A 14,221-nucleotide genomic window follows, 5' to 3' on the forward strand; every position below is an offset into this window, starting at 1 on the left:
TTGAAAAATTTTCATGTTGAATAGACTAATAGAACTTCTTCTTTTGGTATTTCCTAATTACAAGATTTTCTAGGAATTTCATTTTTCAAATAAAACATTTTTAGGAAGATCATACATGCTCAAGGAATAATTTAAAATCCCCATGAAATTTTACAAACATGATTGATGGATGACTTAGATAGGTAGGACAATGGAGCATGTCCCCACCTAAATAATTGCCTCAGATTGCATGGTAAGGAAGTACTTTATGAGGTTGATTTTAACATCTAGTAGGAAGAAAATTTAGTAAGACAGACATGAAATGATGGTCGAAGCCACACATTATGTCCCTTTTTTTTCTTTTTTATGGTGTGCTAGGTTCCACATCAAAAGTGTGTTTTGGAAGTAAACAGCCTAGATTTGTCAGTGGGGCTTCCATCAAATTTTTTCTTTTTTTGATAAATTAAAATTTATTGACTAGAAGAAAAAGTCATCGAAAGAGATACGCTGACAACTACTCCTTAATTACAGTTTCCCACCTAAACATAAGGTCTTCGAAGAAAAAACCCCTAAAGTCGTAGAATATGAAGATAATTTAGAAATACCCTCCGTGTTTCGATGAATATGTGAGATATCTTTTTTTTTTTAAATTAGTGATATGCCCCTTGATCCCAATCTCAACTAATAGAAAATAATCTAAATACCATTCTTTTCGATCTCTAATGAAAAATCCATGTTTTTTCTTCTTAAAACCAGTCAACGTCAACTCTTCCTTGAAAGTTACTTAAAATTTTTCAAAAAGTAATGATTTTATCATTATTTGATCATCATGCCTCATCACAAATTGTCAAAATAAATCGAAAGTTATATCTAAATCTTTGGAAGTAAGAAAAAAAAATTTGTGAGAAAGAGTATTTTCTAGGGGTGCACCTTGGTTCGGTTCAGTTCGGTTTGAGGTCAAATTGGAATCGAACCGACATATGTCGGTTCTACTAAATAAGAACCAGAACCGAACCAAATTTCATTAGAACCAAACCAACTCAAACCGAATGCAAGTCGGTTTGCTTCGATTCGGCTCCACGGATTGCAAATATTTTATAAATTATAAGTAATATTTTTTAATGAAAATATAAACATAAAATTTTATATAATAAATCACAAATCTATCTACAAAAAGTCATTAGTTTCTCCATAAAAGATCACTAATCTATGTACTAACTCTTAAAATAATTCTTAATAATTATTATATACATATATATATATATTTATTGCATAGGAGTTCGATTATGGGTTTGGTTCGGTTCTATACAAGCTTGATTCGAGAACCGAACCAAATTGATCGGTTCTCCATTTTCATAATCCGGAAAGAGTATTTTCAGTACTTTTGAGCTTTGGTTAGGGTGTGAGGGATGGTTAAGAACAAATTATATAAACTATAGTTAAGAGATAGTTATTAACTGAATTAAATAGTTTTTCTTACATTTATTCTATTATTCATAGTTTTGAAGATAATAATTATAAGATAACTCATCGCATAGTCCATTATCACCCTTTTCCTTGTACAAAGCTAATTATATTATTCAAAAGTACTAAAATAATGCTAAATGCACTTTTTTTTTTCCTTTTGAAAATCGAATGCGCCATAATCATGTGAGACAAAATCCAAATGTAATATATATCTGGGTCCCTCTATACTTATTTTTTATTTATATTCTGACTTGTGAGATCCATATGGATAATATTTTAGATTCTCTCATGCCTTACATCACTTGATGTTTACGCTCTAACTTGTGGGATCCATATGGATAATATTTTAAACCATCTTACGCAACGTTGAATCCCTTTCAACATTATGATCAGTCACCAAAATTCAAGACATTCTAATATTAACATCACCACTTAATTTTTTTATTTTTTATTTTATAAAAAGTCTTAAATTAAAAGAACTGCTATTGCCACACCAACTTTGCTAATGTCACACTATTTCCTATGCAAATCACCAAGGGTGAATCTTCATTTCGTGAGCTGACTATGACAAAATGCACTGCTCATTTTTATTCTCAAAACATGCATTCATCATTTTTATAACCTACGAACTTGTGAGTTTGTGACTATTAATATCTATGAATTCGTAGATATACCAGTGAATTCATTGACTATAATATAAGTGACGAATTCACTCGAAATACATGTTTTGGGAATTAAAACGAATAATACACCAAAACTGGAATTTGGACAAAAGTTGCGCACATTTTTTGGGGAAAATCCCAATCACCAAAGAATTGCACACAGTTGGTGTGGTGTTAGCAAAAGTGGGTGTGGCAATAGCAGCTCTCTAAATTAATTGTTTAAATGAACAAACCAAATCAAGTCAAGTTTAATGAAATATGTATGAAGGATTGGAGAGAGAGAGAGAGGAATAACATTCACCGAATCAATCAATCTGCCAAAACAGGATGTTCTAAAAAAATGTGTGCACAAAATTAACAATAAAGAATAAAAATAATCCAAAGAACAACCATCGATGAGGCAGATTGAACACAAGTCCAGTCATTATTTGAAATGCCCAGTTTTTGTACTGGTCACTTCCACTGATACGAATCTCTCATAATGAAAGGATGGACTCGATGAGGTCGTATAGAGGAGCAAGTTCACTCTTGTCGATCAAACGGAATTCCTGCATCACATAACAGTCACCTTAAGACCATGAAGACTAAATTTGGATCACAAGTTCTTGTCATCGTTATTTCAAGAGTTCAAACACTTATAAGGCCCTGGATTCAATGATGTTCTAAACCCTAAACCATGTGTAACCCCTTTGACCAATTTGTGTTTCACTCGTATTAGAAGAACCCAAAGAAATTAGAAACAATTCTAGACCAAATCAATCAGAATTTCTAATTAATATTTGGGCAAAGAATCATTTAAATATGCATCAAATTGAACAGTGCGAACTCACCCATGTGAATAAAATAAAATGTTTAAAGCAAGTGTTGAGATGAGCTTCTTCTTTGAGACTCACTATCTTCTGAAAATGTGAGTGATAAATGTGGGCATACACTCGGAACAAACGTTTGAAGATTGTCTTCACAACCTCTTGGAAATTATGAGGAAATGGTGTTCCTGCAGTGGATAACAAGTCAAAATCAAAATTCTTTAATTGAGAAACATTAGTGCTTAGTTATATCAAGAAATTTTACATACCCAATTTTTGAGGAAATATTGACTCATTGTCAAGCTGAATTTCAATCCAGTCCATCAGATATTCTACATATTTTGGTGCAGAAACCTCTATGGGTTTCTTTATTTGAACCCCGTCAGCCCATCTATACTCGTACCTGTGGAGTTTTTTTCATTTTCCGTAGAGCAATTGCTCATCAATACTTAACAAAAACTTGCAATTCTGAGAAAATAGTCTCTGTAATTTATCCAAAGTAATGTATATATACTCAACATGCTTCATAAGGTAGAGAAACAGACAATTCAGTCGAACTTTTTTTTTTTTGGATAATTAAAAGTTTTATTTGATTTTGAAAGGATGTCGAGATGACCCACCAAAATACAAACATACTGAGCACATAGAATCCTATTTAAAAACAAACTCCTCAACAAAAAAACAAAAAAAAACCCACCTCAAAGTCCAAATAAATCTAATTTAAATAAATTAGTAAAACACTAGTCCAAGAAAACATAAATGGGCACATAGTATCCACTTCTGCATATTTCATTTCCTTGACTATTCTCTTTTACATAAACTTTACAATGATTATTGATCCATGTTATTAACCTTGTTTTTATATGCACTATTATTTCAATTTTATGCTTGTACACTAACTAGAGTAAATGAAAAGGCCTTGCATGCCCCATCCAAATAGTTAGGATAAGGCTTTGTTGATTTTTGATTGATAGAGTTCTGAAATTTTCTCTATCTTGATTAGGATTGCCTAGAAGTGCAAAATGGAATAAAAAAGATCCATAAAAATCTATTTCAGATCAAAGAAAGCTTGCATCTTAGAACAATATATACTAGGGAACCGAATCTTAGACAAAAATTCCAAACTGCACCTCCTTTCATATATTAAAATCGGAAAGAGAATTTACAGGAGGGTTTATTAGAATGATACTTTGGTCCCGCAGTCATTGTTGGACAGCTGGATGATGTGCAGAATTCAGTAAGAGTTCCGTACAGAATATTCACCTGATTGAAGAAGTCTACCGCTGTAAAGAAAGAACAAATAAAATGCATTAAAATGCCAAGTTGCATGGCCATTTTGCAGAAAATCCATAAAAATCAAAACATTTATAAAACTAAATAAACAAACTTGAGATGTTATCAGGCACAGACAAAAAGCGTCAAGCACAACCACCCTAGGAAACCAGACTCATAAAATTCTCTTAAACTTGGTAACATATATTTTTTCTTTTAACAGGTAACATTGAAAGATATATCAGTACATATATATTAATTCACAGAAGCATAACCTGCAGAAAATGTATCTAGATAAATACAAAGACTTCAAACAACACAAAAGTGTATAAATGATAATACGCAACAGTAAAACAAAAGGAAAAAAATATCAATGTTGCCCACTCCATTAGTATTCCTTCAAGAGTCTTTACATGTAACTACTATTTGAGTCTGAAATGGGAGTTTTTTGAAGACATGATTTTCCTAATTCTTTTAGAAAGCTGCTATTGGCACCCCAATTAAAAATAAAGGAAATAAGTGAATGGTTGAGAATAAGTAAAAGTTGGTGTGCCAATAGAAGCTCTCATTTGTTTTTTGTTTTTTGTTTTTTTTTTGTTTTTTTTCGTTGCTAGATTTCTATTTTTTGGGTTTAGGATTATATATGAGCCTAATCATAATTGTAAATAACTACTAAAATTGTTTCAACTGGAGCGCTATAATGTTTTGTAATGTTGAGATTATAATTAGAGCCAAACCTTTGTAATGTTTGAGGAGTGTGTTTTAATCTTTAATTGGGGTGTGATAACTAATAATTGGGGTGCGGTGCCAATAGCAGCTCTCTTCTTTTAGCCAAGCTTGAAATAAACAATTTTTTTTACCAAGAGAGCACATATAAATGCATCAATGTTTCAGTAACACAAATACCCATAGAGTAAACAAAGTACGAAATTAAGAATTATACTGTTTACAGCCAGCCACTCATTAGGATCTTCTCCAGGGGGGAGTCGTACCGCTTCCCTCAAGTTCCCACTACCCAAGGTAGCATCAATGTGTCTTTTTAGTTGTGCTCCCTGCATGAAATAAAATAATGTAGGGGATCAACAAAAATGAAATAGATTAATTAAAGAGATGTAGCAATAAAAATGTAAAAGTGGAAGGAAAGTAGTCTCTACCTTACTTCCTGAAGGAGCATTCTTTTTGGGCCGAAAAGTCTTTTGGTTCCTGATTCAAATGATCGAAATTTCTTTAGAAATGATGGTTCAGGAGAAGTACAATAGCACAGAAGAATTAAATCTTCCAGAACTTTGACATGCAGATAAGGAAGGTGCCACCTTGTTGAGGTGCTAACGTCTGTGTGTGGCAACACCCCAGCTGGGATCAAAACCCCATCATCACATTAAAACTTTTAAATAATATAAAATACCCCCATTACTTTATAGCTATGTTACATCGATTCTTCTAAAAGGCTGAAGTACCCATTTCATTTCAGATTCAGGTACTCCATAGACTCTAGTGAGATATTTATGATTTTTTTAAAATAATTTCCTAGGCTCAAGATATTGATTAGCACTTACATATATCATGTGTTTTATCCTTATTGGTTGAAATTTTCTTTGTAGCATACATAATACCAAACATATCTATTCTCATCTATAGGTATATGATACATAACTATATAGTTATAGGATATTCTGTCTCATAATCCATTATTATCCTTACTACTACAAAAACAAATACGTTTAATCTTATTTAAGAGCGTAATGACGAGACCTGTGAACCCCAATTTTCATGGTTGCTGAATCCAACACTCTGTACCCATGTCGGACTCTACACATGTACCCATGTGTCCATGCAACATAGATTTACCAACATCCATAAAAAAAACAAAAAATGTTAAAGAGCAAGTTCACATTCCTCCATCAATCAGAATTAAAAATTAAAAAATAAATAAATCCTTTTCAGTCACTCAAGAGATTGGATTACAATAGTTTCCATCCACCAATAAGGTCTTGGTTAGGAAGCTCAGAAAAATCAAGGTCATCTATGATCTATCTCACTTCATCCGAGTCATTGATCCCAATAAACCTACAAATCACACTCTTATTCCAAAATGATTTCCCCAATGCTAGCCAAGATGGAATTTCCAAAGGAGCTATCATCTTCAACTTCAAAGCATCACAGACATGACTTTAAACCCATGAAATAAGACCTATACCAAATAGTCTAATACTCTTACAGATGATTATAGAAGAAAACCATTACAGATCCAAGCCTATGAACCCCATAGAGACCTTCAGCCTCGAAATGCACTTTGTTTTGTCACCTCTCTTATAAGAAAACCAATGCTGGCATCAAATAAGGATGAGAAAGGAGGCAGTAAAGTGTCATATATTGTTGTTGCAATATGATTACCACAAACAAATTAATTACTGGAGTCTATCACACAACCATGTGACCATCTCAATGAAATTCTGAGAATGATCCTCTATTGCTTGCAGTCTAATAATCGACCACCAACCATTAATCATGTTATGATTTCACAGTCATGATTTATCAACCAAACTTAACTTCTTATCTCCTAAGCACTTGAAGGTATGGATGTACAAACCAATAGAACAGATCCTCTTCAAGTAAGGTCAACAAATACAATTAAACTACAAACATGCATTGTTCTCCGAGAAAGGTATGGATAGCCAGCGAAATTTCGAGAAAAAAATGAAGATATAATTAAAATTTATACCAATAAATTTAAGTACTTAGATATCTCCACAATTTACCAATTGAATCAACCAATGTTATTATCAAGATTACCATGTCCTGATATTACCAAATGCATCAACAAAAGTTTCCAAATAAAAAAAATATATTAAATTGAAATTTGACGCACCTTCTCTTAACTTATATCTCGGGTGCTTAAGACCACAATTACAACAGACTTAACACACCACAAATCCTTGGAAAATAACAATAGCATTCCCTAACATTAATGGAAACAACCTTCAAAGGTATCTAAGAAAGGACAGAATGAACGGAAGACCATAAACCAGTTTGGTAAAGACCTCATAATTCATAATGGAAAACATAGAAAATGTATAAGTCTATTATATTAACTTACAAAAGTTGAACTCACAAAGCATCATGGGCACAATACACTGTTCCAATATCCCATCTTCAAGCACGTACTATTGTACCAAATTTAACTCAATAAGGCATAAAAATTCCATACTTCATTGTAGTTTGTTGCAATAAAAACCACTCAAATCCCATGACCAACAATTTTAGCCTAATTTCAATTAATTTTCTTTTCTCCAATTAGAATTCAAAGACCCAACCAACACACTAAAAGAATTCCAACTCATCAAAATTTTCCCACTTTCCATAAATTCACAATAACCTATTAGAAACTAAAAGGAAAATCGAATTACAAGAGCTAAAAAATGGAAAATTTCTCTGAGAACATCAACAAACAAATCATAATCAATCCACGTTTATCAAATGTATATTAGAACTTAAAGACCCAACACAATAAATAATCCCATTTCATCAAAACTCATAAAAAAAAATCAAATCCAATGTCCACAAATTCACAATAATCTATTAGAATAAAAATGAAATTCTAATTATGGGTTCTAAACAATGGGAAGTTTCTCGGAGAACATCAACAAACAAAACACAATCAATCCACATTTATTAACTATATATATATAATCCTTCAATCATCACTAAGTTAACTAAAAAATAAAAATAAAAAAATCAAACAAAACCCAAACAGATAAATTGACATAAGAGATTGTGGGTACCTGCTTCCAAGTCCAAAGAGGCTCATGTTGGAGAGAAATAAAAGAGTTTTAGGGTTTGGGCTCTCTCTCTCTCTCTCTCTCTCACCTTGGAGGAGAAGTATTTATAGGTAATTATAGGAGAAAAAAGAAGCCAGACTGGAAGAGAGAAGTCTTAGTAGACACCCTCTGAAACCAGGTCAGGTCTTCTCCTACCACAGTGCTTGCCAGGGTGGACATGTTTAATTTTTCTGAGGGTATTTTCGTCATTAAATAGTATAATGGCAAACATGTAAATATATAATTGGTTTTAAAAGTGGAGCCCACCACATAAACATGTACAGTAGATATGGGCTGGCCCACATGAAATCGGGTTGTCGTAGAACCCACCAGCACTGAAAACTATTTGGCATTTTATTTGGTTGGATTATTGTCATATCCAAGGTGATTGTTTGGCCAAATTCCAAGGTACAACCAGGCTGTTTTTGAATGTGTGACAACTGTATTTTAGGATTTAATGCATTTTGACAAGGTTGTTTTACCAAACAAAGCCGACTAGAAGCTAAAATTATATTGTCCTAGTTATTTTAAAAATACTTAGCATATAAATTTAAAGGATATATATCTCCTTTTTGGTAATAATAATTTTGTTAAGAGTCGTGATAATATGACACTCTTTGTACACTCCTTGACGTGACAGTGATAGAATAATAGATCTATTTCTTCGAGATACACAAGGAAAAAGATATATAATTCTAACACTGTCATGCCTAGCGATGTATAAAGAGTCACAATTTAGGGTGTCAGTTTATCTTTAGTCTTTTGTTAAATAGAACTAGAAGGTAATATGTGCAACTGCACATGTATATGAAGGGTTAATTTGTAATTTAAAATATTAATTAAAGGATGATTTTGAAAATTACATAGTAAAGGAAGGAAATTTTTGTAATTATGAAAACTACTTGATTCTAGGACTTGCCATTGCAATTTTTTGTTTTTTTTCTTTTTTTTTCATTATACCAAAATGGCCTTGATTATATTAACTTTAAAACTTACAATGAGGACATTTTTGAAATTCAAATGTTGGTATCGAACCACTTCTCCTCCGCCTTCTCTCATTATGATAGTAAAGATATCTTCTCGACTTGCATTTAATTAAATTTATTTCTATATATATATATATAACGAATATCCCCTATCTCTTATGTATTTTGAAAATATTTGTTACATAATGTAGCAAAGTGCAGGGGGATTTTCTATGGTCTAATCCTGAAGGTAGCAAGAAAATGAATTTTTACTGCAAAAAATAAAAATTGATGGACTCATAAATGATAATAATAATTTAATAATAAAGTAAGATCATTTCATTTTGACAAAAGACTTAGACCCAAGCTTTGGGTTGCTATCTCAATCATGATATTCCTATCCCCCAGAGGTAAAAGAAAGATCCTTCCTTTTAGGTAGGGTTGACAACGGATCGATTCAATACCAAATCAGTATCACTCCAATTTTTTTTAAAGATGTACCCCGATCCAAATGGATTAATGAATATGTGAACCAAATCTGATCCGTTTCATTTCATTCTTAATTTGAAACTGATAGGAACAAATGCCTTATTTTCAAATTATCAATGTTCAAAAAAAAAATTAAAAATATAAATTAATATAAAATTTAAAAAAATCTACTTTAAAAGATTAAAACGTTTTATCTATATGTATTTATATGAAAATAATAATATAATTTTTTTTATTGAAATATGTTTGAATCGGAATTTTATAGAATTGGGGTACATCCGAATCCGATCTGAAATTATTTCGGATCTAAGATTTCAATCCAAATCTGATTTTTCATATTTTTCTGATCGGTTCGGATATTGGATATATTTCAAATAATTATCAGCTCTACTTATACTTTTAGGGGTGGTTGGGACTAACGAGGGATTTGAATTCCTAATATTGTGGTTCGTAGTCATGTGCTAATCCTCCGAGTTATAAGTCACATTGCACCTTCACTGAATTTATTACCAAGAGTACCCTCACAAATGAACCTTTCCTGTATATTCAAACCAATTGATAGCTGCCATGTGGCAAAAAGAAGGATTTTTTCCCGCTTTATAGTAGAAGTTTTAGAAAAAGAAACAACATATTTTGGGGAATGATATGATATGACAATCTAGTTGGTTCTTTCTCTATTAAATGAACGGTTTGGATGGGCCATACTGAAAAATCATTTTCCCATTTTAAATGCCCAACTCAAGATTTGGTTGATAGATTTTCAGGACCACAATCAAAGTATATGGTAGATATATACAAATCAAATTAATGTGTTTTTTTTTTAAAACATAGTATCCTCGTTGGCAGAGGACCTGGGCCGATCCATCAAGCAATCCATAGGACAGGCCTAACCTAAATTTTCCTATCATACCCGATGGGACTAATACATGACCACATGTACCGACCCACACAACACATGTGACATTTTAATCAAGAAATGATTTTAAGTTTCGAACTCACAATCTAGAAGAGCAAACTCTAGTTGTTGGTCTTACCATTGAGGCACACCCCTGATGAGTAATCAAATTAATGTGCCAATCACACTGATTGGTTATCATGTGAGTTTAAGTTGATTTGATCACGGTGTCTTTGAAATAGAATCATATGTTGGAATAAATCTGCTGGCACAATTAAAATTGTCCCATCTCCATGTGATAAGTAGCTCCAATTTCAAACTTGCATCAAACATCCAATCACCAACTAAGTTGTCCATGACATAAGAAAATATCCTGTGCTTCCACGAGTTAGCTTGCAATCCAACTACAAGTTATTTGCCATTAGTCACATTTCTTCAAATCATAGACTGTGTTCACACTATGATTGGGTCAGTGGGCCCGAAATAAGGCCAAACACATCAATCAGACATCAAAGATAATGTCTCAATTTCAGTGAAATGATGGAACAACACCTCCTATCTTCATTTAATGGTTATATAAAGAAATAGATTAGATCTTATGTGAATCATATAATGTTGATTGAGTGTCATTTTATTTGCTCTTTAATTTGTGTTGATTTGACTTCCAGCTTTGTGATTCAATTAGTCACCCATTGCAAGTGGGATCATTTGACACAACTTCATTATTAGTTGCAACAATACATGATAAGGGTTCAGACATTATTCATTTCCACCTTTGAATAGGCCTTACATGTCATGAACATGTCAAGAGGATTCGGTCCCGCCGTATTCCAAAGATCCCGACTAAGTCTATATTATCGTCGGGAGGGGATCTCTGTATTACTTTTTCTTATAGTGAAATTTAAATACTATAGAGTTAAAGGTTGAAAAGTAAAATCAACACTTCAAGCATGTGAGGATCATGGTTGTAGATGATTATTTTCGTGAAAAGATCAAATGATAACACATGGCAATATTTGAAATCGAGCCCCAAGATCATGATATAACATCACATCCATCCGAGTCTAAAAGAAACATATAGGGGCAGGGAACAAGAGATAAATGGGCATCATCACCTAACTTGAAATTAGTTCTCGGAGCCAAAGAAACAAATCAGATATTCGAACTCCGAAATATAAGAGATCTAATTGAAGTATCATTTGCTAGAAGCTCGAAAAATCAGGGAATACCCTAGATACATGGAATCTATTGCTAAATTAGTTCAGTGAATCCATACATGATTCAAAAAGAAATACATTCCAATTCAGATCCTAACTCCGAATTGGAAGGAAAATGACATCAGCATGGGATACGAAAAGATCAAGATTGGATCTCTATAAATAAACAGGGGAGAGGATACAAAAATATATGTTTTTTTCTCAGAGAAGAAATTCTATTAATTTTTATACTCAATCTGATTAGGGTGTCAAAGAAGTTGTGTTCCAAGCACACCTAGGAACACAAGAATTACAGATACGAAGCGGACGTTGTAAATCTCAAGGTAATGCAAGAAATTGCATCTACAATGATAAAGGTCAGATTTGAAAAAAAAATTTTAATTTTTTAAACCTGATCCAATGTATTGAAAATGGACGATTCCTGAACTCCAATTTTTTAACCACTGGATATGTGCGTCTTTATGATGTGGCACTCCCTCAACCATTAAAATCCATTGCATGGAACTACAACGAAAAGGTATTATAGATGATCCACTCTCATTATCATCTAACCCAATTGATAATTCTAGCTAACCATCTAATTATCTCACCAAGTCATCTCGAACTTGGACAAGTTTTAAGGCTATTATACGGGTTGGGTATTTGTGTGGTGAAATTTTAAGAAAGGATAAGTTGTCTTTTTTTAGATTATGAATTCTATGGTCTCAATTTTACAATAAACTGAATTTTTTATTACTAGTAATACATTTTAGAAAAAGAATCGAGAAAAAAAAAAGAGTAAAGTATTCGATAAAAAGTTGTTAACTTTTATTTTATTTTTAAAGATATAAAAATAGAAATCAACATTATTTTCTCTCTAAGTAAACAACTAAACATTATATGAAGAGATATCAAAAGATCTCTTGGACGGTTAAGAAATAATAATAAATAAATACCTTTAATAGGTTAATTGTACTAGAGTTTTAATAAGGGCAGCCTTGAAAACTTTGTAAAAAAAAAAAAAAAAAAAGGGAGTATGCTTTCTTTGACAGGCATTTTAATTTTCAATATAGGTGGTAAATATGAAAAGGTTGCAGTTTCGTAAGTTCTTATTGATTTGGTATTAGGGTTTTGTAATTATATAGGACTTATGACATAGTAAATGTATCTGTCGATGTCCGGGTTTTGAACCAGCCCACCGTCCCCATCATGGATACAGGTTCTGGTAGTGTTATTACGTTTGGTTAATAATCAGATGGGGTTGATTTGACCTGATTTATGCTTAGTACCAAAGTTAAGAACTAGTACATCGAGTCATTTGGTCGGCTCCCATTGACAATCGTAATTGTGATGTCGATCTGTGCATATTGTGAATCGTCTTGACTATTGATCATAGTTAATCACATGCATATATGTCTTCCATTCTTCTATCTTTTATGTCTTTTTTAATATTATAATCGGGTATCTCTGTATACAATTGATCGGGCCCATATCTGGCTTTGCCCAATCCATAGACCATGGTCTTGTCTAAGGACTAGTCTCAGGGCACGTGCAATGCCCGCATATCACATGCACCATTATGCTTTATTTTTTTGCATTATTATTGATTCATCTAAGATGATGCTTGCAATTATTTATACTAAAGGTTTTATATTTCTCTTAATTAATATCTAATCCCAACTTAATTACAAAAGGAAAATAGAAAATGGATGATATTTACATGGGATAGTGGTGTATATTTGAGATATGAGATATCTCTTGATCAGAATCTTTTCTGAGATATTAATTGAAAATGACAATGAAAGAACGAAGCGGTAAAGAGAACAAAAAAATCGCACACGAACAACACAAGGATTTAAGTGATTCAATAGTATGCTTACGTCCACAGATCGGAATAAGAACAATCACTATTCTCTCTTAAGTTTTACAACCCTAGAGATCTTTATTTATAAAATTGGAAGTTACCAAAACATATACATCTCCCAAAATAAGAAATCACTAAAAATAGAAAACTCTTAAGAAAATATTATACGATTGTCCTTTTCATATCCCTAAAAAGTTTGGGCCCCAACAAGGGTGCCACCCGCTATAACTCTACGTAGCATAGCATAATACAAGACATTTACACAATACAAAATACCTTCATCTTCAACCCTCTTTTCAAAAATATATGATTTTATCCCATTAAAATTCATCAGCTTCAACTAGCTTTACAACGAAATATTTGATTTATTTAACCCTTGATTCTTTTCCCCCCGAAATTCCATCGTCTTTGATTCTTGATTTATTTGGCAAAGGTACCTAAGATGATAAAAATAATAGTAAACTTTTTGTCTTTGCTTCTCATGGACTTATTCGATAGTTGTTAATCATTTCTCAAAATCCTAATAGTTCCAGAGTCACTCATGGATGTGTTTTTGGGGAAGTAACCCCTTTTTCTATTTTATTTTTTATTTTTTTTATGTCTGGACGGGGGTGGGGGGATCTCTAAAGGATTTTTGGCAAAAGGTTGTGGATGACGGTCGGGTAGTTACTACTTTGATCATTTTTCTGTAAGTCTCTCACAGAAGACCATGGTCAAGAGGGGTATGTCATCAGTTTGAAAACTTCTAGGGGTGTCTCAAATCTCAAATATACACCAAAACCCTCAGAGTTATGTCAAAATTACACTC

At 32.4% G+C, this 14,221-nt stretch overlaps 1 protein-coding gene and 1 pseudogene across 1 annotated transcript; both read right to left on the reverse strand.

Moving 5' to 3' along the window:
• Positions 1 to 2,391: 2,391 nt before the first annotated feature.
• Positions 2,392 to 8,162, reverse strand: LOC147410396 (MOB kinase activator-like 1A). The gene is made up of 7 exons (XM_086434906.1): positions 7,969 to 8,162; positions 5,341 to 5,389; positions 5,130 to 5,238; positions 4,104 to 4,197; positions 3,184 to 3,317; positions 2,939 to 3,102; positions 2,392 to 2,656 (listed from the first exon to the last, which is right to left on the reverse strand). The coding sequence occupies exons 1-7, from the start codon at positions 7,992 to 7,994 to the stop codon at positions 2,585 to 2,587; spliced, it is 648 nt and encodes a 215-aa protein (XP_086291032.1). The 5' UTR covers positions 7,995 to 8,162; the 3' UTR covers positions 2,392 to 2,584.
• LOC147410397 (small nucleolar RNA U3) lies at positions 6,602 to 6,808 on the reverse strand (annotated as a pseudogene).
• Positions 8,163 to 14,221: the final 6,059 nt, after the last annotated feature.

Source organism: Akebia trifoliata, chromosome 1 (assembly GCF_017979445.1).
Source record: "Akebia trifoliata isolate Shusen 1 chromosome 1, ASM1797944v1, whole genome shotgun sequence".
Classification (NCBI taxonomy): domain Eukaryota; kingdom Viridiplantae; phylum Streptophyta; class Magnoliopsida; order Ranunculales; family Lardizabalaceae; genus Akebia; species Akebia trifoliata.